The 27,318-nt window shown below is 33.2% G+C and overlaps 3 protein-coding genes across 3 annotated transcripts; 2 read left to right on the top strand and 1 right to left on the bottom strand.

The window, feature by feature from the left end:
- Positions 1-3,641: 3,641 nt before the first annotated feature.
- On the top strand, positions 3,642-6,222 carry LOC132040822 (expansin-A11-like). Its single transcript, XM_059431501.1, has 3 exons — positions 3,642-3,916; positions 4,593-4,914; positions 5,555-6,222. The coding sequence occupies exons 1-3, from the start codon at positions 3,772-3,774 to the stop codon at positions 5,859-5,861; spliced, it is 774 nt and encodes a 257-aa protein (XP_059287484.1). The 5' UTR covers positions 3,642-3,771; the 3' UTR covers positions 5,862-6,222.
- A 1,954-nt stretch (positions 6,223-8,176) lies between these two features.
- On the top strand, positions 8,177-10,240 carry LOC132039955 (peroxidase 64). The gene is made up of 4 exons (XM_059430519.1): positions 8,177-8,430; positions 8,991-9,179; positions 9,288-9,450; positions 9,677-10,240. Exons 1-4 carry the CDS (start codon positions 8,221-8,223, stop codon positions 10,072-10,074), a joined length of 960 nt encoding a protein of 319 aa, XP_059286502.1. The 5' UTR covers positions 8,177-8,220; the 3' UTR covers positions 10,075-10,240.
- Positions 10,241-11,099: 859 nt separating this feature from the next.
- LOC132040844 (GDSL esterase/lipase EXL3-like) lies at positions 11,100-18,272 on the bottom strand. The gene is made up of 5 exons (XM_059431524.1): positions 17,908-18,272; positions 16,590-16,720; positions 15,745-15,978; positions 12,992-13,250; positions 11,100-12,116 (listed from the first exon to the last, which is right to left on the bottom strand). Exons 1-5 carry the CDS (start codon positions 18,167-18,169, stop codon positions 11,923-11,925), a joined length of 1,080 nt encoding a protein of 359 aa, XP_059287507.1. The 5' UTR covers positions 18,170-18,272; the 3' UTR covers positions 11,100-11,922.
- Between the last annotated feature and the right edge of the window lie 9,046 nt (positions 18,273-27,318).

Below are 27,318 nucleotides of genomic sequence, written 5' to 3' on the forward strand. Positions count from 1 at the left end.
TTTAGTATGGGGCTCACTTTATTATTATTTTTTTAGGGGTAACTGACGATGAAGATATAGTACAAATGTATACCTGGATTCCTCTTTTTGAAGTATTAATTGTACAACTTGATCTCTTACTTTAACTAGTGAATTTTGTGTAAATGATTTTTTTAAAAAGATCACGTCATTTATACTTACTTTTCAATCTACTGATGTGAGAATATCAATTTCATCAATAATTTGTTTGTGCTGATTCCAAGTACAGCTGGATCTTGATGTACTGTAAACAGATAGACTAGTGGGCCAATATGAATTTTAAATAATTTTCTTATCCCTACAACTAAAAATATCTTAGCAAAGTTTGTACTATTCCTAAACTTAGTCTTTTTTCTTATAACGAATGCAGCTTGAAATGTTTGTTAATTAGCAATTCACCTAGCTCTTATCATATTTTCAGGAAGCTGTCAATGATAATTTCTGAATAGCTCGAGTTTATTAATAATTGCAAGTTCTCTAATACTTTAAAATCTTTTACTTTATGTGCATGGTGATCGAATGATTTACATGGAAATAGTGTCAAAAGTTGATTGGAGCAGCGAGATCTAGTTATTAGTTGTTGACCTGGTTATCTACGGACAAAACTTGGTAAATACTTACTTGCATGTCTATATCAAATCAAATAATTTTATTTTTATTATTAAAAATTAAAGTGAAATACATATCATTTAATCGCGGGGAAAATTACTTAACATTAATTATAATTAAGTGATAAATGTGTATGTGTGAAACATATACATTGCTTAATAGATTTGGTGTAAATATCGAATGAGTTGCTGCTCTCTATTGTCACATCCCTATGAAATTGTTGGTTATTATGTGTCTAATAGAAGAATGATTAAAAGTAAATCAGACGTGAAAAAATACTTTCATTCTCTTGTCAGTTATCATTGATTAATAATTAAGAGAGATAGTTGACGTCTAAACTTTGATCTTATCAACATTTACAAGCATAATCATCCTTCGCCTAACAAAAATATTTTCTATTTTTCCACATCATAAAAAGGGAATAATCGACTTAGTTTTTTTTTTTTTTTTTTTTTTTTTTTTTTGTGCTAAAAGAAACCTTTTTTTTTTCTAGCTCCTTCGCTGTGCATGGAAAAGTGGCTCCCTTTAATGTACTTTAGAATAAGCTTTTGCTGTGCTTTATGGTGGAGAGGATAATCACATGTACAGTTCATAGTTGTTAAGATTGAAACGGATTAATTTTTTTCATGTTCAAGGATATATATCATTATTTTATCAATAAAGTCGAACACGGCTAGAAACAGAAGTTTCTTCCGTCGACATGAGAAATTTGTGTCATGAAACATGATATTCCAACTCATTCTGCAAATCCATTTTCCTTAAGCATATAGAATCCTATGATTCAAATTTGCATATGTTAAGTTTTTCTTGCACCTCATTACCCCACCGAATCAGCCTTTCACTAGAAAAAGCGGCGTGAAACAGTTAAGAAACGTCGGGGAAACTTCTAATTTTTTCATGTAAAAACACTATTTTTTAGATTTTTTTCACCGACATTCGATGAGAATAGCTACTAAACATTTTTCGGTGGGAAATTTAGTGAGAAAATAGTGATTAATGTGTCAAAGATAAAATAAACTCTCTTTTTCCCTACACGCATGCCGTCTATTAAGGGAAAACAACTTGGAATCAATCATGAAAGTGCACGATCAACCAACCAGTGCCGACCACACAATTATAAGTTAATTTGATTAACTTCTTTGTTTAATTTGGCTATACTTTTAATTAAATGAAGATTCAGATTAATTGGATTCCTTCATAAATTTGTTAAGCTAATGCTAACAGTTAAATGATACTTTCTTTGATTATTATTTTTTCAAAGAACATTTGAAAATATTTTATATTGTCAATTATTGTCACTTACAATATCTTTGTATAGTTTCTAAACATATAGATATTATTTCAAAAAAAAATTAAAGACTTTATTCGAATTCACGTACAAAATTGATTAGTTTAACTTTCATACTTCGAGTTAAATCACATAAAGATGAACGGAGGGAATAACTAGTTTACTCCCTGAGCTTGTTATTAAAAAAATTGCCATACTTATCTTTCACGGATAAGTTTACGAGTGTATTTAATATACCACTTTATTATTTGACTACTTTCTGAAAATAAATGTACGTATGTCAAACACCAATAATAATGACTTAAAAGACATGCCTACAAGACATCTCATGTGGACGTATATCAATCGTACATTCTTGAATGGATGGATTTCCAGTAAATATGTACTCCATTTGACACATACATACCGAATACGGTGGGCAAGAATCAATTAATGCCCTATTTTTTCTGTGTGTCTCAGACGGTGGTTTCTTAATTTATTTAGCAAACTTTATATTTTAAGAAATTGGATTTAAGCTATATGCACTAGTGTATATTTTGTTTTTACACTTGTAGTAAAATTTACATAGTAGGGTAGTTAAGCATTTTTATTAGATTATCAATAATGTTTATGAAAAAATTTACTGCAATTACGTACCTAATAAACGATCTAACCATTTTTTAGATCAATGGTTGTGTATTACAAATGAGTTTGAATGGCTTAATTAATTTAGAATGCAAAGTGGACCCACTAAAGCTGATGTGGCATGCAACTTAAAAATTTGCCGCACATGACTTTGGATTTAATGATACTAGCGGATGATACATACTTAAAAATAAATCTGAGGAATTTTCACCGCATTTGTGCATTTTCAAGCCAAAGTGACTTTTGAATTGATATGGGTTTAGTTAAGTGAATTTTATGTAATGAAAAAAGGAAAAGTAACTTTTGTGATATGAAGTTAAACTTGACTTACCTCCCTTGAAGTTTACTCATTTTTTACGCTATCACTGTATAGAACTTAAACTCTTAGAAATGATATCGTTTCTAAGCTATTTGACGAACTTTGTATTTTTGAAATATTTAACGATACTAATTAAATGTATTTTAAAATTGTAGTGAATTGGAAAAAGTTATTGACCCTCCTAATAGTAAGTAACCGTGACATTCTTTTAAACAAAAAGAATATTACGGATCTTATGTAACAATCTTATTCTAGTAACTAATGATTGTTAAGTTATATGGAGTAGTTAATATCTAATGTAGAAAGTAATAAGCTCCCTAGCTAGCCAATATGCTACTTATATAGGAGTAACATTATATCCTCCTATTTAATTATACTTGGAAATTAGACAAGTATATAAATGACAAGAGTATGAACATGTGCATTTACAGATGATCATAATGATGGGACAGAGCAAAGCCATGTGAGGTAGCATCACAATTTGACAGAAAAAATTTATTCCCTACATGGTAATAAAACATTGAATGTGTTAACTTAATTTCATAAAGAACCAAGAAAAACATTAGAAAAATATGACAAATTGACCAAATTGAGATGGGTTTAGATGCATTCCCATGTGGCCTAAGAAGTTAAGAGGTGATATAACGTGGGAATAATTGAATTCTTCAGTTTTCTGCAGAGATAATTCAATTTTATAATAAAATGTCTTAGTTTTTTTTTTTTTTCACACCTAGTTGCAGTGATCACATGTAAGGTGGTTGTATTTAATAGACAGTACACCTATTTAAGTAGCAATAGTACTTGTTCTTGGCTATGTCAATATTGTAGAATTCATCATAGTTCCAATATAATTCCTCAATTTTCATCCGCCAATATCTCATTCTTTTTTCTCCTATTGGTATCCGCTAAGAAAATGGCCAACAGTGGCATTTTAGCATTGGGATTTATAATTGGTTTGAGCACTCTTTTCTTAAGTGCAAATGCTTTCACAGCACAATCTGGATGGACAAGTGCTCATGCCACATTTTATGGTGGAGCTGATGCTTCTGGCACAATGGGTACGTACTCAGACACGAATTCAAAATTTACAGATAATGCATGCATCGCTAAATATATATACACTTATTTTAAAAAGATATCTTCAAATTGTGTACATACATGTATGTATACGTAGTTCTAGTCGAAGTACACCCACTACTTACATGTCGGATCTGCCTAACGTCTGAGACAACATTTATGAACTTCCTACTATAGTCCGTTTTGTCAAAAGTGTTTTTTGAAAGGGTACTTTCTGAGAGTAGTAATTTGTGTTTGGCTACTCGATTTAAAAAGTACTTTCGCTAATATTAGAACAACAATTTGCGTTTGGCTAAGTTTCCAAAAGTGTTTGTAGGGAAATTACTTTCTTTTTTTTCAGCTTCCAGTAGTCCTCAAAAACACTTAGTTTTTTCCTAAAAGCTTGGTCAGACAACTCAACTTTCAAACGTAACCACTTTTGACTTACTTGGAAGCTTGGCGAACCACCTCAACTTTAAATAATAAGCACTTTTGATTTCTCATAAGCTTGGCTAGATACCTCAATTTTCAAAAGTAATCTTAGAAGCTTGGTCAAACACCTCAACTTTCAAGAATAAACACTTTTGACTTCTCAGAAACTTGACCAAAGCAGGCTACTACCTGAACTAAAATCTTGATTATTAACAAGTGATTGGTTTTTGTGGCTTGAAAAAACAGGGGGTGCTTGTGGATATGGCAATTTGTATTCAACAGGATATGGAACTAGGACTGCAGCATTGAGCACAGCATTGTTCAATGATGGAGGATCATGTGGCCAATGCTACAAAATCATATGTGATTATAACGCAGACCCTAAATGGTGCAAGAAGGGAGTATCTGTTACAATTACAGCTACAAATTTTTGTCCACCAAATTACAATCTTCCTAGTAACAATGGAGGATGGTGCAACCCTCCTCGTCCACATTTTGACATGGCTCAACCTGCTTGGGAAAAGATTGGCATTTACAAAGGAGGCATTGTTCCTGTGCTCTACAAAAGGTAGTCATTCTTCACTTATATATTACTCATATATAGAGTGATATAATCTTCACTCTAGATGAGAATATTAGTTCTATTTAGATTAAGTCTTCTCAAGATTCTTTCCAATTAACACGAAAGTTATATATGAAGACAATTTCAAATTATCCCACATAATTGAGAGAATTAGTTGTCGTCGTCTTATATGATTTTGGACAAATCTAACCTCATGAGCTAGTTCTTTAGATTGAGTTAGATCCGACCGTCCGGGGTCTATTATCTTTACATGATATCAAGGTTAGGCTCAACCTTATTTCTGGGTAAAATTTATAAATAGTCACTTTTCATAAGAAAGTCACTGTCACAAATTTTCAAGCTTCATAGGCAAAATTACGGGACAGTGCTATGGAGCTTCATTTGTGGAATTAAAAATTTCAAGACTATGGCTATCTTTCAAAAACACGGCCGTAAAGTGGCCAGCGGGTGCTATTTCTACTTTATTTCTTGATTTAGTCAGCGTTGGGCCTTCATATTATATTATCCGCCCTCCGAGGAGTGTTAAAGTGTCCCGCATTAATTGATGAATAGGATGTTGTCTTTTTATATAGTCTTGAGCAATCAGACAAGTTGATTTGACAAATTTGATGTTTTTGTGGGGCAGGGTACCTTGCAAGAAGAAGCATGGAGTTAGATTCACAATAAATGGAAGGGACTATTTTGAACTAGTCTTGGTAAGCAATGTAGGAGGGGCAGGATCTGTTCAATCTGTTCAAATCAAAGGGTCAAACACAAACTGGCTAACCATGTCTAGGAACTGGGGTGCAAGTTTTCAATCCAATGCATATCTTGATGGACAATCCATATCTTTTAAAGTCACTACTACTGATGGTGTCACAAAAACATTCTTAAATGTTGTTCCATCTAGTTGGAAATTTGGGCAAACATTCTCAAGTCACATTCAATTCTGATCATATACAAGAAAATGCTCAAAGAATGTCTTTTAACCAGAGTTTAGTTTTTGGGTTTATAGGGCTGCGGCGTGCTTACTATTTACAGAAAGTAGCCCGCCCCCTTTTCTTTTGTTTTTATTCAATTATTATACATACTATTGGAAGAAAAAAAAACTCAAGGAGGAATTGAAGATTAATTATGGAGTGGTTTGACTGTTGAGGAGTTGGTGGTAATTGGTAAAGTAAGCCCATGAACTATAGTCCAAATAAAGCTGGTGAAAAAACAGAAAATCAATTATTGATGCGAGTAGGGGTAGTTTAAAAGATTGTATTTTACTATATGAAAGGATAAATAAGACAGTTTGTCTAGCTGCATCAATTATACTTTCAGTTTGCTCCTGATCTTGTACCCTTGTAATATGACCATTTTCATGTTATACATCTTGTATACCATATATATTCTTGTTTAAGTACAACATTTTTGTTTTGTATCCAAGAATTGTTGGAAGAAGTGAAGTATATATTCAAACTTAAAGATTTCTTTAATGGCTACTGGTTCATGATTTCTCTACTTCAAAATAGATCAGAAATTTTGCTTTGGGTGAGATGATGGATTGATTCAAGTCACTTGACGCAAAGTAAAGATTTATGCACATCTAATGTTTTTACCGAAATATATTAATTAATTATGATTAAATTTTTAGGTCTTTCTTGATTATTGTTACAAATATTAATTGTTCTTTCATAACTAGTTCCTAGAACGTCTGCCCACTAGGTCATATTAATGTTAACAGTTGTATATAAAGTTGCATATTGGTATATTTATTAGACTAGTATAAATATCAAATGTGAGTAAGTATTCTGCCGGACTATGATAGTGACAAAAGGAGTAGTTGGCCAGATTCCGCTATTTATGATCTGACAATAATAAATTTGCATAATGACCAAGCAAAATATGTTCCTAAACATGGTCATATGATATTAGAATTTTCTGAATATTATGACTCTCATTGCAAGTATAACATGACAAAATGTTATTAATCAATCTATGCTTTAGTAGTTCAATCCTACCCACCAATGTAACAATAACATTCCTCTTTTAAAGTAAGTGAAAAGGTTGGTCATTTTGCTTGCCTCATAAACAGCACTTTAGCAACTGTTGTTCCTCCACTTTTTGTGACCTAATGACAAGAACTCGTTATTGACTTATATTATAGAAGCGATTTAACTAACTTTAAAGCCACTGCATGCTTACAGAATTCTCCTACCTACCAACAACTTATCCTCTCTTATTTTATATACTCTCTTTGGTATAATAATTGGGTAATTGTTGTTTATGGTGATCAACCACATTCTCTAGCCTAGGGTTGTTAAAACTTGAGGGTCAACTCTATGGGGTCGTTTGCTTAACGGGTTTAGGATACTACTTTCGGTATAAAACTTGAGATTACATTTATCCCGTGTTTGGTTATTAGTTTAAAATCGTTATAAATTTTATGCCAAAGTCTTGGTACTAAATTGGTATCCTGCATAGAATGTGGAATTATAATCTCAGGATCATGATCCCGAGACTATAATGAGTTATCCTTCTACCAAACCAATCTTCGCTTATTATTCATCCGCTTGAGTTTTTATATAGCTTGAATTTAAAAAAAAATTATTGAGTTGTGTATCTAAGTTTGAATTTTTAAAAAATGTATATTTACACTTAATATGAACCAATTGCCACAGAATAATGGATGTGACACTACGTCAAAATAATCCATAGGCTTAATATCTAAATTTGCTTTCTTATTTTATATGTGATCGAAAGTGGATTGAGAACACGGGGGTTGGTAGTACATAGAGATCAAACCAACTAAAATGGTCAAAAAAAAACCTTATGTATTAAATGATTATTTACTTAAAAAGAAAAGTAAATAAAGCAGATAGTTTAATCCTTACATTAGAATTTATGCATTGTTAATTCCTACATTACAATCTCAGCATTATAATGAATTCGTACATTATTAATCTTTGTATAACTTGTCTCTGAACCAAACAACCCCTTTGTCTCTATATGCCAACCAAAATCAGTAAACATTAGAATTGGCTTCACTCAGGTTAAAGAATATGAACGTGCTTCACAAAGAAGAATTTAAATTAAGAATGTTAAACTACTCCAATTCCATACCACTCTAATGGTTCTAGCTGACCAAACTTGCTAACAAACATAACCAACAATTCAAGTAACAACTCTCTCTGTAATCTTATGCCCGCTATTACAAAGCATTCCCTTTAAATGCACATTGTATGTGATCATAATGTCTCACAGCGTAGTCCCAATTCAAATTAAGCATAAAGAAAAGATAAGATAATTTTGCCATTTTTTTTAGTTATGATGGCAGTATCAAGATGTCTTATTGCTTTATTCTTTGTTTTTGCATTGTTTTCCACTGCAGTGAAGGCACTGAGCTCAAATTACTACGACCAAACATGCCCCAACGCCGAGTCAACTGTCACAAAAATTGTCAAGAAAGCTATGTTGAATGACAAAACAGTTCCAGCAGCACTTTTAAGGATGCACTTCCATGATTGTTTCGTTAGAGTAAATTTTCACTTCTTTTCTACCTTTTTCCTCTAGTTAGATAATTATCAACATTTTTTCCCGGCTCAATGGAGCACTAAACTCCCTCATTTACTCATCATTCGGGAGCCAGAAATTCATATATGGGATTTTAAAAAGATATTAAAATGTCATACCTAGGATTTGAGCATGTCACTTAAACAACTTTTGAACCCCCCCTTGCCACTACACTACAACATTCCTAATGTCGGGGGATTCAACGTTTATATAACGAAAGAATTCCTTTTTGCCATATAGTTGCAAAAAGGTATAATTTTCCAAACAAGGGGATTAGATTGAACTCCCTTGCCTGAACCTAGCTCTGCCCCTGGTCCTTGGAATTGGAGGCGCTTACCACTTAAAGCCAACGTCGCTCTATAATTATCGTATTTCGCCAACTATTATATATTAGTTATTTCTTTTTGTTATGATCATCTTATGTTGTAGGAGTAGCTAATTTTCCTTATGATGGACAGAGTATCATAACTAATTATATATACATAGTAGCTAATTATATACTTATGTTTTTATGTATATAAAAGGGTTGTGATGGATCTGTGCTGCTGAACTCAACAAGAAACAACAAAGCAGAGAAAGATGGACCCCCTAACATCTCATTGCATGCATTCTATGTCATCGACGTTGTTAAGAAACAAATCGAGGATTTGTGTCCTGGAGTTGTCTCATGTGCTGATATTGTGGCTCTCGCTGCTCGTGATGCTGTTTCTCTTGTAAGTTCTAATATAAACTAAACATGATATTACCATTAAAAATATTTCTAGCAGCCAAACAAAGGCAATATTACTTCTCCGTTAATGAATATATGTATATTGTGTCAGTCTGGAGGTCCTAGTTGGGAAGTGCCAAAAGGTAGAAAAGATGGAAGAATCTCAAAAGCCACAGAAACCCGACAATTACCTTCTCCCACCTTCAACTTTTCTCAACTCCAACAAAACTTTGCTCAAAGAGGCCTTTCTTTGGATGATTTGGTTGCACTTTCAGGTAATCTTTTATTGGTTGCATTCACGGCTCTTAAATTCTGAAACTATCATTTCAGGAATATAATGAGTTCGATACTAAGAAACTTAAGGTTGGACCTATCAAAATGTAAATATCGAATATGACTCTATTTCTCACCTTTCTGGCCTCCACAATTTCCTACATTGATTACAGCAACTCAAGATTTACTTTAGTAACAGAGTTTTTTTTTTTTGGTTTCTGTTAACAGGAGGGCACACTCTTGGATTCTCTCATTGTTCTTCCTTTCAAAACAGAATCCACAAATTCGACAACAGTCACAATGTTGATCCAACACTACAAGCGTCATTTGCAGCCAGTCTCCAGAATGTTTGCCCCGCGCACAACAAGGTCAGAAATGCAGGCGCCACAATGGATTCTACAACAACTTTATTCGACAACGCCTACTACAAGCTACTAATGAATGGCAAGGGCCTTTTCTCTTCAGATGAAGCTCTGCTCACAAATTCAAGGACAAAAAGATTAGTTTCAAAGTATGCTACCTCTCAGGATGACTTCTTTAAAGCATTTGCCAATTCTATGATCAAGATGAGTAGTATAAGTGGTACCGGACAAGAAGTTAGGCCGGACTGCAGATTTGTTAGGTGATAACATTTGTTTCACATGATCAGGCCAAGTAATTATTGTAATTGGGAACTTTAATTTGTATTTATTTTGTTGATTGGTGAAGTGTGTTATTCTGAGAAAAGAAGCATTGGTGAGGGGTTTATAACAGCATGTTTGTCTTGTTTTAACAGACGCTACCAAAATGAGAATATTATATTCTTCTTGATCCTCTTTAGTCACATTAAGAAAAAACTGATAGGTAAAGAAGTGACACCCGATAATCTCCTCATCTCCACTTGCCTTTGTTCTTGGACTAGTGCACAGCAACAACACAGAAAATGTGAACAAAAGTCATTGATGATGCCTCCCTGATAAAGAACTTACCTTAAGTTGGAATTATAGTACAAAAAGAACATGGAAGTTGGACTAAGTTTCTAATTTAGACATTAGCTAGAACAGTTAACTCAAGAAAAAAGTAGTTAAAATGGCCACAGATGCCAAAGAGACGACTATCACAGAGGCCAAAGAAATCACTATCTGTAGAGAGATTTGCAACAACCAGTAGGCATGGACTATCCAAGAAAACTATTATTTCCTTCATTTTTAGTACTCATGCTATACTGCACAAATAATATGACTTTCTAGTGATTACTCTCATAATGCCATTAATACTACTAATACCAATATGTTTATTTGTGCTCGGAAATGATGTTGCGTGATTAAGGGGCTACTGTAACAACATTCTGAGTATAGAAACAACGTGATAACTAAAGAATAAGCCCATAGTTCATTACAAGCTTCTGCAGAAGCTGCTAATATAAAAAGATTAAGTTGCCCTATTAGTTGGGACTTATATTCAGTTTGGCATGACCAAGCGGAAAACTATACAGGGCAAAAGAGAAAATACTATATCTATGATACAAAAAAACATATATCTAAGATAATCATGAATAGTTTAGAGGATTAGTGGGATCACAAAGCACACAAGGAAAACCAGAGTCATTTATTTTGAGAATATCCAATATTACAGCAATTCAGATATAGTTTTAGAGTTATTGGATTATACATACATGTGTAGTTTGAGTAGAAGCTAGGAGATATGGGCGCTGCCAATATCCAGGTGCAATAGTACATTGGAAGTTGTAGTTAATTGTACAGAAAATGGGCCTTGAGTCTAATACAAGTTAGCTCCAGCCTCCGTGAGATAAGAATAGCATAAGATCAAGGAAGACCATAGCTCATTTCGTCGACCAATTTGGGACTCTTTAACATAAATGAATGGTTGTATTATATGGCTTTGGTGGGTGTTACCTTCCCTATATTGCTTAAAAACTTTATGGGCTAATCTGCAACCCCCCTTCACTAAACCTTTGTAATAATATGTTGCTTCACTGACATATATATCACTTAGAAAACTGTCTCAGGTAGCAAAATTAGACATTGTAACTTGCATTTCCAGTTACACGCTGATTGAATTACCCTACAAGGAAGATTCTGTTTACTTTCTTGCCAATTGCCACTGGAGAGCGGCTACATCTTTAGCTCTATAACCAGAGATCGTCTATGTACAAAATAAAAACGCAGGTAGGGCCATGTAATTAGCTTTTTGCCATTGGATTCCTAATATAAAGTAAGCACAAACTCGGGATTTCTTTAAATCTCAACAATACAAAACCCTTTAGGTATCTAAATGGAAAAAACATAAGATGTATAAAGGTTCAAACTCTAGTATAGGACACAAACACATTCTATATAAAAGAACAAAAAAAAATTCAATCAATACAGATATTAGGACAGTGATGAAGTACGGACGAAAAGGCGCACACTTGTTTTGTGAGCTTTTTCCCAATGTCTGGGGGAAGCAATATCCTGGATCTTGATATTCAATGTTTATGTGAAACTATTGATATACTTTTTCATCAGTTGATCAACTAGGATCCTGTAGCCTCTTTCAGTGGGATGATAACTATCCCAAAACAAATATTTTGTGTCATCTTCACATGTACTACTCATGTATCTGTTGCATAAAAAGACCACCTCTATGCTTCCTGTACCACAGCATCCTTTATCTACCACTTCAAATCCTGATAGCATCATCAGATTTCAAATAAGTTCACTTACTGGACAACACCAATGTACCAAAATGTATATACATAAAAGAATTACATTTAGCACCTTTCAGTTTTCAGTAGTGAGAAATATAACTAATCTTTTTCATGCCATAAATAACTCCTTTCAACTTGTTGAATTGATATCAATGTTTGTATATGATATAACCATCAACAATATTTTTTTCCCTCCTATATTTCCAAATCTCTAGCTACAACCACTTAGCTCATTGCACCCTTTGCAAAAAACCCATTTCCCTTATTTAGTTAGACCAAAATCTAACTTTCCTTAATTAGTTTGTCAATAAGTTGTAGCTTGGAGATTAGTTACGTTGCCTGTGTTGGAGACTTATGACAGTGGTGTTCACATAGAGATCCTAAGAGCTAAAATGTTAGTTAATCTATTAAAAACAAACAAATTAACAAAAAAGAGACAAATAATTAGACAACAAGTGAGGCTTTCTCTGATAGTAAAGCGCCTCCACCATCATAGACAAATCCAAAATTTAAACTTTATGCGTTCGAGATACCACTGAATCACCAACAATTTGAGTTACAAGGTTCGAAATTTTTTATTTCCTAACATATATATGCTATGTTGCTCGGACTCTTAAAATATTCCGATGGGTGCGTGTCAGATCCTCCAAAAATAGTGCATTTTTGGAGGATCCGACACGGAGGCAGCAAAATTTTTTAAGAGTCCGAGCAATAGAGTATATATGCATGACTTGAACAAAAGTTAGTGGATTCGGCCTAAAAAGATTCAAAATTTACCTACTTTTGAAAGTTGCAATGAGACCAAACATATGCTATGATCATAGAATATGTATTTAGAAAAGATTAAAGTGTACCATATTTTTGAGGGTTGACAATGAGATCAAGCATAGGATCATAGAGGTCAATGAAAACCAGCTTGGAGTGAGGCAACTTCTTGGATAGTGTATCATTAATGGCAGTAGAAAGCTTAGTGTTGGCCAATTGAGCAGCTTCATTGTATTCCTCTATACATAGTCTAGCTATACCTCCACTTATTGTTCTCTGCAATGGCAAACAACCAACTGGTGGAATCCCAAAAACTCCTATTTTTCTTGCTCCCAACTTGTACAATTCCTTACAAATTAAAAGATGAATTAATCAAATAAATAATAGCAAATTGATGTGCTGACTCAAGTCAAAATATCTACTGACGTAAATTAGCGGGAAAAAAATAATTTTGTGACTGTGTGAGACTATTTTTTGTCTCACAAAAATGTGAACCAATGCAAAGGGATTGCGCCAAAGCGGCAATACCGTTGTTGTGGGCTTAGAATGTTACAGGTGGTATTCGAGTCAGTATATTCCCTAGTACAATGGTGGGTAAAAACTCCACAAGGACGCTAGTTCCGAGAAGGGGTGGGTGTAGTATAACGAACCCACAAACCAGTAGCGTTTGAACTCGAAAGAATGTTCCTTGTGAAACTTGCCTTAGGCAAATCAGACGTCATAATGGAAGGAGAGGGTCATATAAGGCCAAGTTCAGGATTCAACTGTCGGGGGCGCCTATTAGGTTAAAGTCCAACAAGAAAAAATTGTAAGGCCTAAAATCCTTGAGCTGGCCCAAAGAGGTCGGACCAAAACGGTAAAATCCACAAGGGACAACTACGTATATATATATATATATATATATATATATATATATATATATATATATACCAAAGAGGTCGGACCAAAACGGTAAAATCCACAAGGGACAACTACGATATATATATATATATATATATATATATATATATCTTAAGGAGAAATATTTACGAAACGTGACGATAGTTTTATATTTACAAAACATAACATTAGAACCCCTCTACAAAACATGCTTTTAAAAAAATATATATATATATATATATATTTATTTTTCTTAAAATACTTTTTTTCGCTCAAAAATTTATGTATAAAATGTGTATATCTCGCTCAAGGCTTAAAAAGTTTGCTCAAAATGTAGTGTATGAAAACGGTATGAAATGTGTATATCTTGTTCAAGGCTTAAAAAATCCGCTCAAAATTGTGTGTATGAAAACAGTATGAAATTTGTATCTAACTCAAGTCTTAAAATTTCGCTCACATTTTCGTGTATAAAGTTCATGTTAGATTTACGTAGAAATTAATACAACTACAACAACATTGTATACAACTTTGATACAATATTCAAGACTTAAAATAATCGCTCAAATTTTTGTGTATGAAATGTGTATATCTTGCTCAAGGCTTAAAAAGTTTGCTCAAATTTTATGTATGAAGAACGTATGAAATGTGTATTTCTCGATCAAGGCTTAAACATTACGCTCAAAATTTTATGCATGAAAATGGTATGAAATGTGTATATCTCGCTCAAGACTTAGAATTTCATTCACATTTTTCGTATATAAAGTTCATATTAGGTTTCTGGAAAATTAATACAACTACAACAACATTGTAACAACTTTCATACAATATTCAAGGCTTAAAGTTTTCACTCACAATTTTGTATATGAAAATTATATTAAAAATTTCGCTCACACATACACATTTCATACATTTTTCATATAGCTTTCATACACAAAAATTTGAGGTAATTTTTTAAGCCTTTGAGCAAAAAAAAAATATATATATATATATATATATATATATAAAATATTAAAAAAAAATTTAAAAAATATTTTCTGAAAATAAAATATATGAAAATCCGTCATGTTTCGTAAAATATCGTTATGTTTTGTAAATAAGAAAAACTATCGTCACGTTTCATAAATATTTCTCCTTAATATGTATGTATATATATGTATATATATAGTTTTCCCAAATAGCCATTTTCAGTCTGTATAATTGAGACATTGTCCGCAAGTGAAATTCTAGGATGTTGTCACGGAGTTTTTCACATGATAATGACTATTTTTTATATGCATGATCGATAAATGATCAGCGTGGGCTATTTCTCAAGCTCAAGATCCAAAGTAGACAATATACCTTTGACAATTGAATCTAGGCCGTTACACATAGGCACCATAAATTGCAATAGAGAAAAATATATTCATATACAGCCAAACCTTTCTATAACAGCATCGCTGGGTCCAAAAATTTTCAGTTGTTATAGAGAATGGTTGTTATACAATTATAACAGCATTGACATTTAAATAATATTTCGCTGTTATAGGCAAAAAAGATGCATAAAATCCATTTTTCATTTTTAATTGTCGAATTCTAAGCTTAATCACACTTTGTATAATGAAGGAAAATCGTTTAATAATGAAAATATATATATTCATATAATATTATTTTTTGTTGTAATAGTGTATTAAATGATCAAATATTTGGTCAAAATCTCTACACTTATTATTGGTAATCATAGATATTCTATTTTTATAAAGATGGTTAATTATTATATTACCTAAAAAAGAAGATAACAGTTATATGGGGGGTAATTTTACAAAGAGTGTATTATTGTAAAGTTGATTGTTCTTTGTTATAGATGAAATCTTTGTTATAGAGAAGTAAAATATAACATAAAAAATCGATTCCAAAACAAATTGGCTGTTAAAGAGGGGTGTTGTTATATGCGGGTGTCGTTATAGCAAGTTACGACTGTACTTACTTGGATAAAATCTGCAGCTCCATCCACCATAAAATCAGTATATGAGTTAATATTATACTGCTTCTGGCGAAATCCAATTGTGAAGTAGGTGTTGGCAAGGTCATTGCTTCCAGCTACCACAAAGTATAGGCTGTTGTTTAGTATGTTGTTGGCTTCTTTTTCTCCAACCAGTCCCTTTAGCTTCCCAATATATTCTTGAAAATAATTTAATTGAGTAGATAGTGGCATCACTGACTGATCATTTTCATCCATACGTAAAAATGTAATTAGAAGATTATGATGACATTCGAACTTACTAAGTTGACTATAGTATTGTTGCAGTAAAGGATGAAAATGACTTTTCATCAATCGAAGGTATAAAAAATAATTACACGCTCAGGGTATGTTTAAAAGGTGATCACTTAATTAAACTTATACTCGCCCATTTGGCTAAACTTTCAAAATTTGTTTATTTTGAAGAAGGAAAAATTGATAGAAGTATTTTTGAAAAAGTACTTTTGCAGGTTAGCAATGTATGTCTGACTAATCAATTTGCAATTACTTTTGTCAGCAACTTGCGCTTAACCAAGGTTTTCAAAGTGCTTTTAAGAAAAAGTTACTTTCTTTTAGCTTGTAATAAACAACTTTTGTTATTAATCAAAAGCACTTTTTTTTCCCTAGAAGTTTGGTCAACACCTCAATTCTCTAAAATAAGTACTTTTGACTTCTCAGAAGCTTGACCAAACAGATTATTAAGTAGATACCTAGTTGAATGTTAGTATTAGTTTCAAATTATCTGATTGTGTAAATATATTTTGAGTCGTTTGTACTAATAAAACATAAATTCAAGAATGGAAAATACCCACCATAAAGGCAGCTGTTTGAGGGTCGTATCCACAAGCTCCTGATGCAAAACTTACTCCAGTTTTAAGATCTTCAGCTTGCAATTTGGGGTCGAGATAAGCTGGCATTAGCTCTTTAATTCCAAGTTCTTCCACTGATATTAATATCACAGTTAAGTCATAACTCTATTTAACATAAGCAAATATTAAAATGGAATTTCTCAGATTAATGGTCTCCCGTTAAGGATTAAAAATTGCACTTGTATGTAGCTAATTAAGTGTAAGTGACATTAAACTTATATTTTATAAGGATAATCTTGCAAGAAAAAGATGAATATTTTAAATTATATATGTTGAAGCAATTGATGGTCACTCAGCTTTCACTTTATTGCACTAAAGTCATTTAACTTATTTTTATAACGAAGCAATTACTCAACTTTACTTAAATATCACGAAAGTTACTAAACTATTTTTTTAATTAAAAAGGCAACTCAACATTTTATAAATATCACTAAAAGTCATTAGAGGGAAATAAAATAGACATTTCATACGGTACTTAGGCAAAGACGTTGAATGACTTCTTGATTAAAAAAAAAATGTTTAATGACTTTTTGTGACAATTAGGCAAAGTTTAGGGAATTGTTTCTTATAAATATTAGTTTGGTCACGACTCCTTGTAATACCTCAGTAAAGTTGAGTGACTTTTTTATTATAAAGAATAATTTAGTAACGTTAGTGTAGTAAAATAAAAGTTGAGTGAGCATTGGCAAAATTACTCATATTTACAGCTACTTCTAGTAGACATTCAAATGCAAAACGGTCTCTCGGGCTATGACTAATAAGATGGTGTGTTTGTTATATTGAATATATAATCTTTAATTGCTCTCTCATGTTTTAGCTTCACTCTGTGCTTATGTGTCGTAGGAAGGTGAAGAGAATATACCACATCGGTGACGGATGAGAATTATGGACTCTTTATAAGGTTTGGATAATCCTTCTCCCTTTGAACTAGCATTTGGGAGCTCAGGGTTCTCGTAGTCGGTTTCTTACTTTTTCCTAGTATTAGGTAAGTAAGCAGAAAAATATTATCCCAAAAACATTTACATATAATCTAGCAAAATACTATAAAGTGGGATGGGGTTTGGGGGTGGGTGGCGGTGGCGGGAGGTTCAAGGAGTGAGGTTGGGTGGATGGGAAGGAGACGAACTTGGAATTTCAATATTCTCGAAAATATTTTGACCAAAGGAAAATGGAAATATTAGAAACTAAAACGTTTTCTGAAAAAAATTTCCTTTTTACCGGACACACCCTAACTATAATTAGCTTAAGATCATGGATATACCTATCAAGTCTGCCGGTGTTTTGGCATTCGAAAATCTTCCAGTTGCCTTTCCATCAACAAAGTCTTTCCCATAAGGTGGAAAATTACACTTGGCTATGGTTGTCATATTGTTATTATTTCCTTGATCAACTATGGAATCTCCGAACATAAAAACGGCCTTCATATTCAAGTTTTTTGGTAGCTGCATCTTCCCTTCGGATAAAAGAACAACATAGAATAAAAAGAGCACATGTAAAGATAATATTGAACGACAACACAACATGTTATATTAGCAACAAAAGTTAGACACTTTGAGTTCAAGAAGAAGAAGGGGGAAATGAGGGATAGGTCCAGATTAGAGCTTTCAAATGGCAGATTTGAGTACGTAGGATAAAGGGGGTCTATGTTATTTATAGAGGGCTAGAAAAGAGTATATTATTAATTGAGTTGATAATTAGTAGGTTGTTTCCAATCATAAAGGCAGATTTAAAGTTTATGAGGTACTTTTTCTAATGACTGCAAGTTAACACTATAATAATAATTGGATTCTTGATCTAATAGTTATACATATTTAATGGATATATTATAGGATCTGTGCAAACACTATTGAATTTACGTGAATTAGTAACTAAAATCAAATGGTAGTAATAATTTATTAAGTGAAAATTTTAATATATATACATGGTATGTGCAAAAGTTATTGAGTTCACGTGAATCCGTAACCAACATTGTAGATGAGCCTCAACTCTAATATATTACTCATTGGTCCTAACTTATGTATTTCACTTGCGTAGAATTTAAGAAAGGAATGAATACTTTTGAATGATCTAAAACAAGTCTTAAACGTTTATCTAACTATAAATTATCACTTAAGAATAAATTGAGAAATGATATTCTTTTCAAGACAGATTAAAAATGAGATAAATGCCACCCACTTTAGTTGAGAAGAGAGCGAATGGTGAGTGAAATTAAATAGTTTTGCTTTTCATTAAGAATTTTATCGAATGCATGAGGGGAATCGTGTTATTGTGAATGGCTTCTTGTTCCCTTTATGAAATTGTGGTTCTTGAACGTTTTCTATAAATAGAAGTTTCCTCTTATTATTTACCTACTCATAGATACTTTTAAGGGCTCAAACTAATTATAGATCACCGACACATCATGTAGATTCAGAGTATACTCTAAGATAACTAATATGGGATTTTGAGGGCATTAATTCATATGGATCATCATCAGGACTGTCTAATTTTACTTTAAGCAAGACCAAAATTACATGCATGGCCTAAATTTTCCGTATTTTAATCAAATTTGAAAGGTTCGGTCTAACCCTTGTGAACTTTCGAGCTAGTAATAAGGTTATTAAATTTTGATTCATTGCACACGTAGAGTAATAGACTTAATAAATAAAATTATCTCATGTACAAGTGTACCTTAAGCTTTTCAACGAAATGATTGACACCACTTAATTATCTCATTACCATTGTGCATGTCTTGTGGAAAAATAGATTAGGAGTGTAACTTATTTAACAACAGTAATGTATTTTTATATTATCAGATTAGTTTTGTCTATTATAAAAGAGAGTTTATCATATTTTCAAGATTATAAAAAATTGCGTGAAATCCATATGTGAATAAAGTAAAAAATTAACTTGATAATGTAATTTTTTTCATATTGTCAGCGTAATAAATGGTTAGTAGCACTTTAAGAAAATCATCCACGGATAATGATCTATGCGTGTTACTCATCATGCAAAGTAATATGTTAAAAAACCTCAACTACTGAACTACATACAAGTGGAGTAGTCGGCATCCTCCAAAAGTTTACACGTAGGTAGGAAAAAAAAGAGTAACTTCTATTTAATAATAAAATAATAAAAAATAAAAAATTACGTTATCAAGTCATTTAAAAGATAACTATATATAATCATTTATAAAATGTGAAATTAATTAGTAGCCTGGAAAAATTACATGTTAAAATATATTGATATATGCGTAATACGTGAATGAATGTTTACGGGCACGGCAAATATGCCTTGTTCCAAGCGGCATCATGTGATACGTTTCATTAAATGTTTTACTAAATATAAAAATATCGAATATAAATATAAAAAATGACGTGGCTTGTCATTATAATAATTTGTCATTTATTCATGTTTTCAAATATTAACACCACTTACAAAAAATTCTACTGAATTGCCTATAGCCTATAATCACCGGCTGATGTTTTCTATGGAGAAAAGACTGAGCTTAAATGGACATGAAATTGGTAGGGTTGGTACGGTCTTGACTTGTGCGTCAAATGAAGCAGCACTTGCCTTAGGTTGGTGGGCTACCAATAGTCCATTTTATCTTTTCATTAAAAAATAAAAATAAAAAAAAAGTCTAGGTTCTGGTTTGTCTCAAAACTCAAATACACAAATGTAAAACTTAAAATGTAAGTGGTTTGGTGAACAACCTGTACTATATCAACCCATTTTGTATTTGGACATTGAGTTTAATTCGCACCAGTAATGTATGACATTTGGCTTTCTTGCAAAATTTGATTGAAGACCAGAGCTTGGACAAATTAGGAATAATCCAACCCAACAGGGTACGTACATATATAATACATATGCAGCCCCCTAAACTTGCACCTTTTTTCCATTTTTGCACCTCAACTAAGTTTTATTCCTATTGAACTCCTAAACTTGTCCTCAAGTGTGTCTATCAAACACAATTCGACGTACATAGCAAACTTTGCAATAAGATAGAATTATTCTTTGTATGCGCGAACCGATATTCAGTTAGTTTCATTAGTGTCATTTTCTTACTTAATTACCAACTTCCAGTTCATGTGCCACGGTTTTTTGGTTGATCATTGATTGAATTGATTTCTAATAGGTGTTACTGTTTTGTTGCATTTAGGTAGTCAAATAATTAAAAATATTCTAAAGATTTTGTTGCGGGGTATCTAATTTTGTAAGATAAACTACATGGGATTTATACTTTACAGAAGACAATCTTGTTTGAAGTTTCTGGAAATGAAGAAAAATATATGGAATTTGGGTTTAAGATGGTCCATTGACTAGATGGCTAGTTTTGTAACAGTATGCTTAGATAGTCAAAGGAATAGGTTCATATATGCTATTTGAAAAATGCTATTTAAGTCGGATTTTATTTGATAGACACACTTGAGGACGAGTTCAGGAGTTCAATAGGAACAATACTTAGTTAAAGTGTCAAAATGAAAAAAAAAGGTGCAAGTTTAGAGGGCTGCATATGCATTAAGCCAATATAGTATTTGTTAATTCCCGTAAATCGGATCATCTACAATCTCACATGTGACAAGGTCACGCCAAAAAAAAAAAAAAAAAAAAAAAAAAGGACCAAAAGCAAATTATACATTTATGTGTTTCTGTTTATATCTAAGTGTGGTACGTACGAAGTACTCAACACATCCATTACTCTCTTGTGATAGTAGTTCAAACTCCGGTTTTCTTTTTGGTTTTGAAATTATTTAAGTTTACGTGGATTGCTATAAATGCTAAATAATGAGTTGGGTGTCAAAAAATTCACAAAACCGGTCACAATTAGGGGTATTCATGGTCTGGTTTGACTCGGTTTTTGGTTAAAATCAAACCAAACCAATCAAGTCATTTTTTTTAATATTCAAACCAAACCAAATCATTATAGTATAGATTCTATAGGTTTCGGCTTTGTCGGTTTGATTCGGGTTTTGCGAATTTTAAGGATGTATTTTATAATGCAAAACAATTGATAGTACAAGTGAGGCACAAAAATTTCTTATTCATAAATGGATAACGGAGTTCCCAAGAAATATTGACATACGCTTGAGACAATATCCAGAACATCTTTGACTGAGAGATGAAATCAGAGAGGAAATAATTGGCCTCTTGAATCTACCTATGTATTTACTTAGTGGGAAGCTCTTGGTTATATGTATCAAATGAAGTCTTTTGACTGAAGTGAATATCGTGTTACTCATAATTGAAGGTTGATATTAACAATTGGAAAACTAAGAAAAGTTTAAATTTGAGATGAAAAACTAAATGAGGGAAAATTCCATTTTTACATTTAGTGCTTTTTTTTAATTATTTTACCTTAAACATAAATGGGCTAGACTTTCTTCTCTAATTATTTGAGTATGTATAACTTGGAATGCCCTAAATTATGAAGAAGATAGATAAAATATAGTTAATATATATAATATTTTAAATATGTATATTTTATCGGTTTGGTTCAGATTTTTTTGTGTGTAACACCAAACCAAACTAAATGTTATCGATTTTTTAAAATTTAAAACCAAATCAAATCAAACCGAGCTGGTTTTCGGTTTATTAAGTCGGTTTGACTCGGTTTACTGGTTCGGATCGTTTTTCGGTCTCATTTGAACACCCCTAGTCACAATGATCATTTGTGTAAATATTTTTGAGAAACTTATGTAAATGTACCCTTTGGCCATTTAGTTTACCAAATATGATCGAAGTATATACTATTTATACACTTCGGTTGTATATGTTATGTATAGGTATGTAATTATATGTATAGGTATGTATATGTTTGGTATGTATAATAGATGTATATTTAGTATAAAGTAGTGTACATATTATGTAAACTAGATGGTCGAATGGTAATTGGCTGTAATTTTCTCAATATTTTTTTATTTGGCCCAGGGACCGGTTCAGTCCAACCTCAGTCAAGCCTCACTGACTAACAAACTTACTAGGGCCAGGCTAAAAAGCGTCGTTCTTAAATGGGCTTCTACTATCTCAGTTCAGCCTATCAAATCACGGGCTAAGCTAGACCGGACAAACGGACCAAGCCCATATTGACAGCCCAATCTAATACAAACAATTCAAGGTTTTAAAAAAGGGGAACTTACGTAAATGATTATAACTTACGAAGTAAACTTGATTATAGTTACGACACTTCTAATAAGCTTTATCTATAGTTTAGCTGTTTACGGCTCGTAGCTACTAATTCCTTGTAGGATGTATTCCATTGTATTCAATTCGGCTATATTTCAAACAACAAAAATTAAAAAAAAAAATACAGGGATATTCAGATATGTTTAAATTACTGCATTCATTCGTAGCTACTATTACATTGTATTCAATTCACTTTATTCAAATCGGTTGTATTCAAACAACAAAATTCAAAAAAATACTGGCGGAAATATAAAAATCTCCTTTGAAATACAGAAATACAGGCGAAAATACAAAAAGATACACTGTATTCACAATAAAAATGACGAATATGCTCAAATCCAGCCAGATCTGAGAAATACAAGAAATAAAATACAATCAAATCTGATAAATACACTCAGATAAGAGAAAATACACTCAGATATGAGAAATATGGTTGGTTAGCCATAGATTTCGGCCAGAGATGACGACGGGGTGGAGGTGATAATGAAGCCGATTTGGAACTCGAGTTTTCCAGCGGGTTTCATCAACATAGGCAGTGAGCCTTATAGTGATGAGGAAAGGGCGAGAAAGAGGGAAAGCAGTTGATCTTCATTGGTGTTGTTCGTGGTGGGAGTTGGTCGGATTTCGGATTTCGCCGGAGCGGCTCGTGCAGGCTTGGAGAATGAGAGGGCCAAATTTAGAAAATTGAGGGAGAAGAAGGAAACTTTGTTCTCAATGTATTTTTCTCTACGGTGTAGTACTCTTCTTTAAATACATAGTATAGCTACGGTAGGTAATTACATACGTAGTATAGCAACAGTCGGTAACTAATTAAAAAGATTGAGAACACCAATCATCTTTTCAGGGCTAGTGAAATTTTTTGGTGTTAGCTGTGGTATTATCTCGTCTGCTAAAGATAGCAGGGTGACTACTATGAACTGGTGGCTTCTTAAGCCTAATAGCAAAGTCCATGTTATGATCCTCCAATGCCTCCTAACTATTATTTGTTGGGAAATATGGAAAGCAAGGCGTACTTACAGATATGAAGGCATCAAATACACTCGGAGAAGGGTCATTGATCAAATTACTTACCTTGCTAGATTGATCATTAATTTTCAATTTACTTCTCTGAAAATTGATGGCCCCTGGCATAACTACTGCTATACGATCGAAAATCTTAAGCCTAAAATCAATATTAAATGTATAAAATGGATCAAACCTGATTTATCTTTTCTGAATTAAATACAGATGGATGTAGTAAAGGCACCCCAGGCAGCTCAAAAGGAGGAGGAATACTTAGAGATGAGAACGGGCATTTCTTGATGGCTTTCTTTGCCTACTATGGACAGTGCAGCAACAATATCACAGAGACAAAAGCTACCTTGATGGGGTTGAATTGGTGCATCAACAAGGGTTATCAAAACATCAACACCGAATCAGACTCTAAATTACTATTGGCATGATCAATATATGGTGACATTTGCATTGCTTGGCAAGTCAAGATCTCATTCAACAGATCAACATGACAAAAAATCAGGGCAATATTAACTTCAAACACTTTTTTACGAAACTAACACAGTTGCAGACTACTTAGCTAACCACCGAGAAGAGACCAAGAAAGAACAATTTTTCATAGAAGATTTAACTCTCCCTACAAGAGCTAAATCTCTTTTGAAGGACGACCCTCTTTCTGGATCAAAGCTAGACCTAATCAATATGAAACTCCTCATGATTAGTATCGAGCTTATTTTTTGTATAGCTTATATAGCTAACTTCCCTACCCCGGATTGTAAGGATAAACTTTCTTTACACTATAACTATAACGATATCCCCCTAACCTTAACTCAGCAGGCAAATATTTATACAGGGATGAAATCTTCATCCTTCTTGTAACTCAAAAGAGGCTTGGTCACTACACCACATGTTTGGTGGTTATTTGGAAAAAAGAATCATGTAATATTGATTTGATAGAGTGGTTTCTTATAGTTTAATGCTTAACTTAATTAGATTAGACTCGCGTTTCGAATTTGTCTTCACTGTTTCTATTTGGTGCATAACATTACATATCTATTGTAGATCAAATGTAAGCTTAAGTGTTAGTAGTGCTTAGAAAATAATATTGCATAAAATTATCCATTTCCTCTTGGTCAGTATTTTGGAATCTTGTTATTGAATTAAAAAGATTTTTTTTTTTTTTTTAAAAAAAATGAATATCTATTTTCTTTTCTTCTACATATGTTTCCATTTTCATTCGTTGAATTATTTTATAGTACGTGCGCATTATGTATTTCTTGCTCAAATTTGCTTCCGGGTTGTTCATATGGGTCATGAGAGCTGTTTTCTTTCTTTTACTTCTTTTTTGCCCTTTTTTCTCTTTCAATTTGATCTATACTTTAAGGGAGTGATTTCAATTGTCTTTTAAAAAAAAATAGAAAAATTCAAGATTCATATTGTTTTAAGATCAACCCTGAGTACAATATATACTATGCCTACATGTTTATACTATTTGTAACTAAAACATAGGATAAGATCCAGAAAGGTATATCCATCCACTAGTGTCTTGAGAAAATCAATAGCGAGCTGCCAATTCAACTAGATCATTATAGTCATCAGAGACAAACAGTACCCTGAGGTTGTTTATTGAAAACAGCATGGCATGATGAAGTGTAAGCCCGACAAAAGCTTTCAAAGCCACCAAGTAGCTTTTTTTTTTGGGGGGGACTTCCACGACTTCCACAGCAAGAAGGTTATTTTCTTCCTTTTCCGCAAGCTTAGGTTTAGTTTAGGTTTTGGAATCTTTCCCAGTTTTTGAGATCTTCATGCATTCCTTTCAGAAGTTTATGTAAGAGAATGTTTTCCTTTAATAACTGCTCCCATGAATGGGTTGATATACATGATTTACACCATAATTGTAGGCTACCAATTAGGAACTAATTTCACTAAATAATACTAACATATGCTATCCTAAAATAGAAGATTACAAAATATTACAAAATATATTTTACTAATCAGAATATATTTTTACATATTCTAACACACCCCCGCAGTCGAAGCGGGAGGTCTACGAACGGTTAGATCGTCGCGAAAATCATCAAATAGTACGCGCGGAAGACCTTTGGTGAAAATGTCAGCAATCTGATAACGGGACGGAACGTGTAGGACACGAACTTCGCCACGTCTAACCTTTTCGCGAACAAAGTGAATGTCCATTTCGATATGCTTGGTACGTTGATGTTGTACCGGATTTCCAGACAAGTAAATGGCACTTACATTATCACAATAGACCAACGTTGCTTGACGAATAGGACAATGGAGTTCAAGCAACAGATTACGAATCCAACAAGACTCAGAGACAACATTAGCAACCCCTCTGTATTCTGCTTCAGCACTTGACTTAGATAGAGTAGGTTGGCGCTTGGAAGACCAAGAAATCAAGTTATCCCCAAGATAGACACAATAACCCGATGTGGAGCGTCGAGTGTCCGGACATCCTCCCCAATCAAGCATCCGTATATGATAGGAGGGATCCGAGAGGGGATTTGTATAAATGTGTGCCAAAGTCAATCGTACTCGAATGTAACGCAAAACGCGTTTTAATGCTTCCATAGTCGGACCTTGGGGTCATGCATAAACAAGCAAACTTGTTGGACAACGATGATATGTCAGCCGAGTGAATGTCAAGTATTGCAAGGCACCGACCGTACGACGATACTTCGTAGGATCCTCATACGGGGCGCTTGAAGAAGCGCCGAGTTTGCCCTTGAGTCAACCGGGAGCGGGGCGGTGGCTTACACCGTGACATGCCTTTTCGTCAAGAATATCCTCTCGCATAAGAACTCTGAGACATAAAGAGGCTATTGTTGTCCCTGGAGACTGCAATCCCCAAAAAATAGCTCAACGGACCCAAGTCTTTCATTGCAAATTCCGTAGCTAATTTGGACATGATGCCGAGTCTGAGAGAGTCTGAAGATGCGCTTAGAATAATATCATCCACATATAACAAAATATAAGCAATATCTTTCCCACGACAAAAGATGAAGAGAGAGTTGTCAGATGTACTATGGGAGAAACCAATGGTTGCCACATATTCAGCAAAACGCTGATACCAAGCCCGTGGTGCCTGCTTCAAACCATAAAGAGATTTACGCAAGAGACAAACATGATCAGGACGAGCTGGATCCCGAAACCCCAAAGGTTGATACATATAGACAATCTCATTCAAATTGCCATGCAAGAAAGCATTCTTTACATCAAGTCGGTGAATGGGCCAAGAGCGAGATAAAGCAATAGTAAGAACCACACGGATAGTTGTACTTGACCACCGGATCGAACGTCTCGTCACAATCAACACCCTCCCGTCGAGACTCGCCATCACCTACAAGACGGGCTTTATGCCTCTCAAAAGAACCATCGATTTCTTTTTTTATGCCGAAAAATCCATAAAGACCGAATAATATTAGCATTTGGAGGACGAGGGACCAACTCCCAAGTCTTACTATCAATAAGAGCATTATATTCATCTTGC

Source organism: Lycium ferocissimum, chromosome 12 (genome assembly GCF_029784015.1).
Source record: "Lycium ferocissimum isolate CSIRO_LF1 chromosome 12, AGI_CSIRO_Lferr_CH_V1, whole genome shotgun sequence".
Lineage (NCBI taxonomy): Eukaryota > Viridiplantae > Streptophyta > Magnoliopsida > Solanales > Solanaceae > Lycium > Lycium ferocissimum.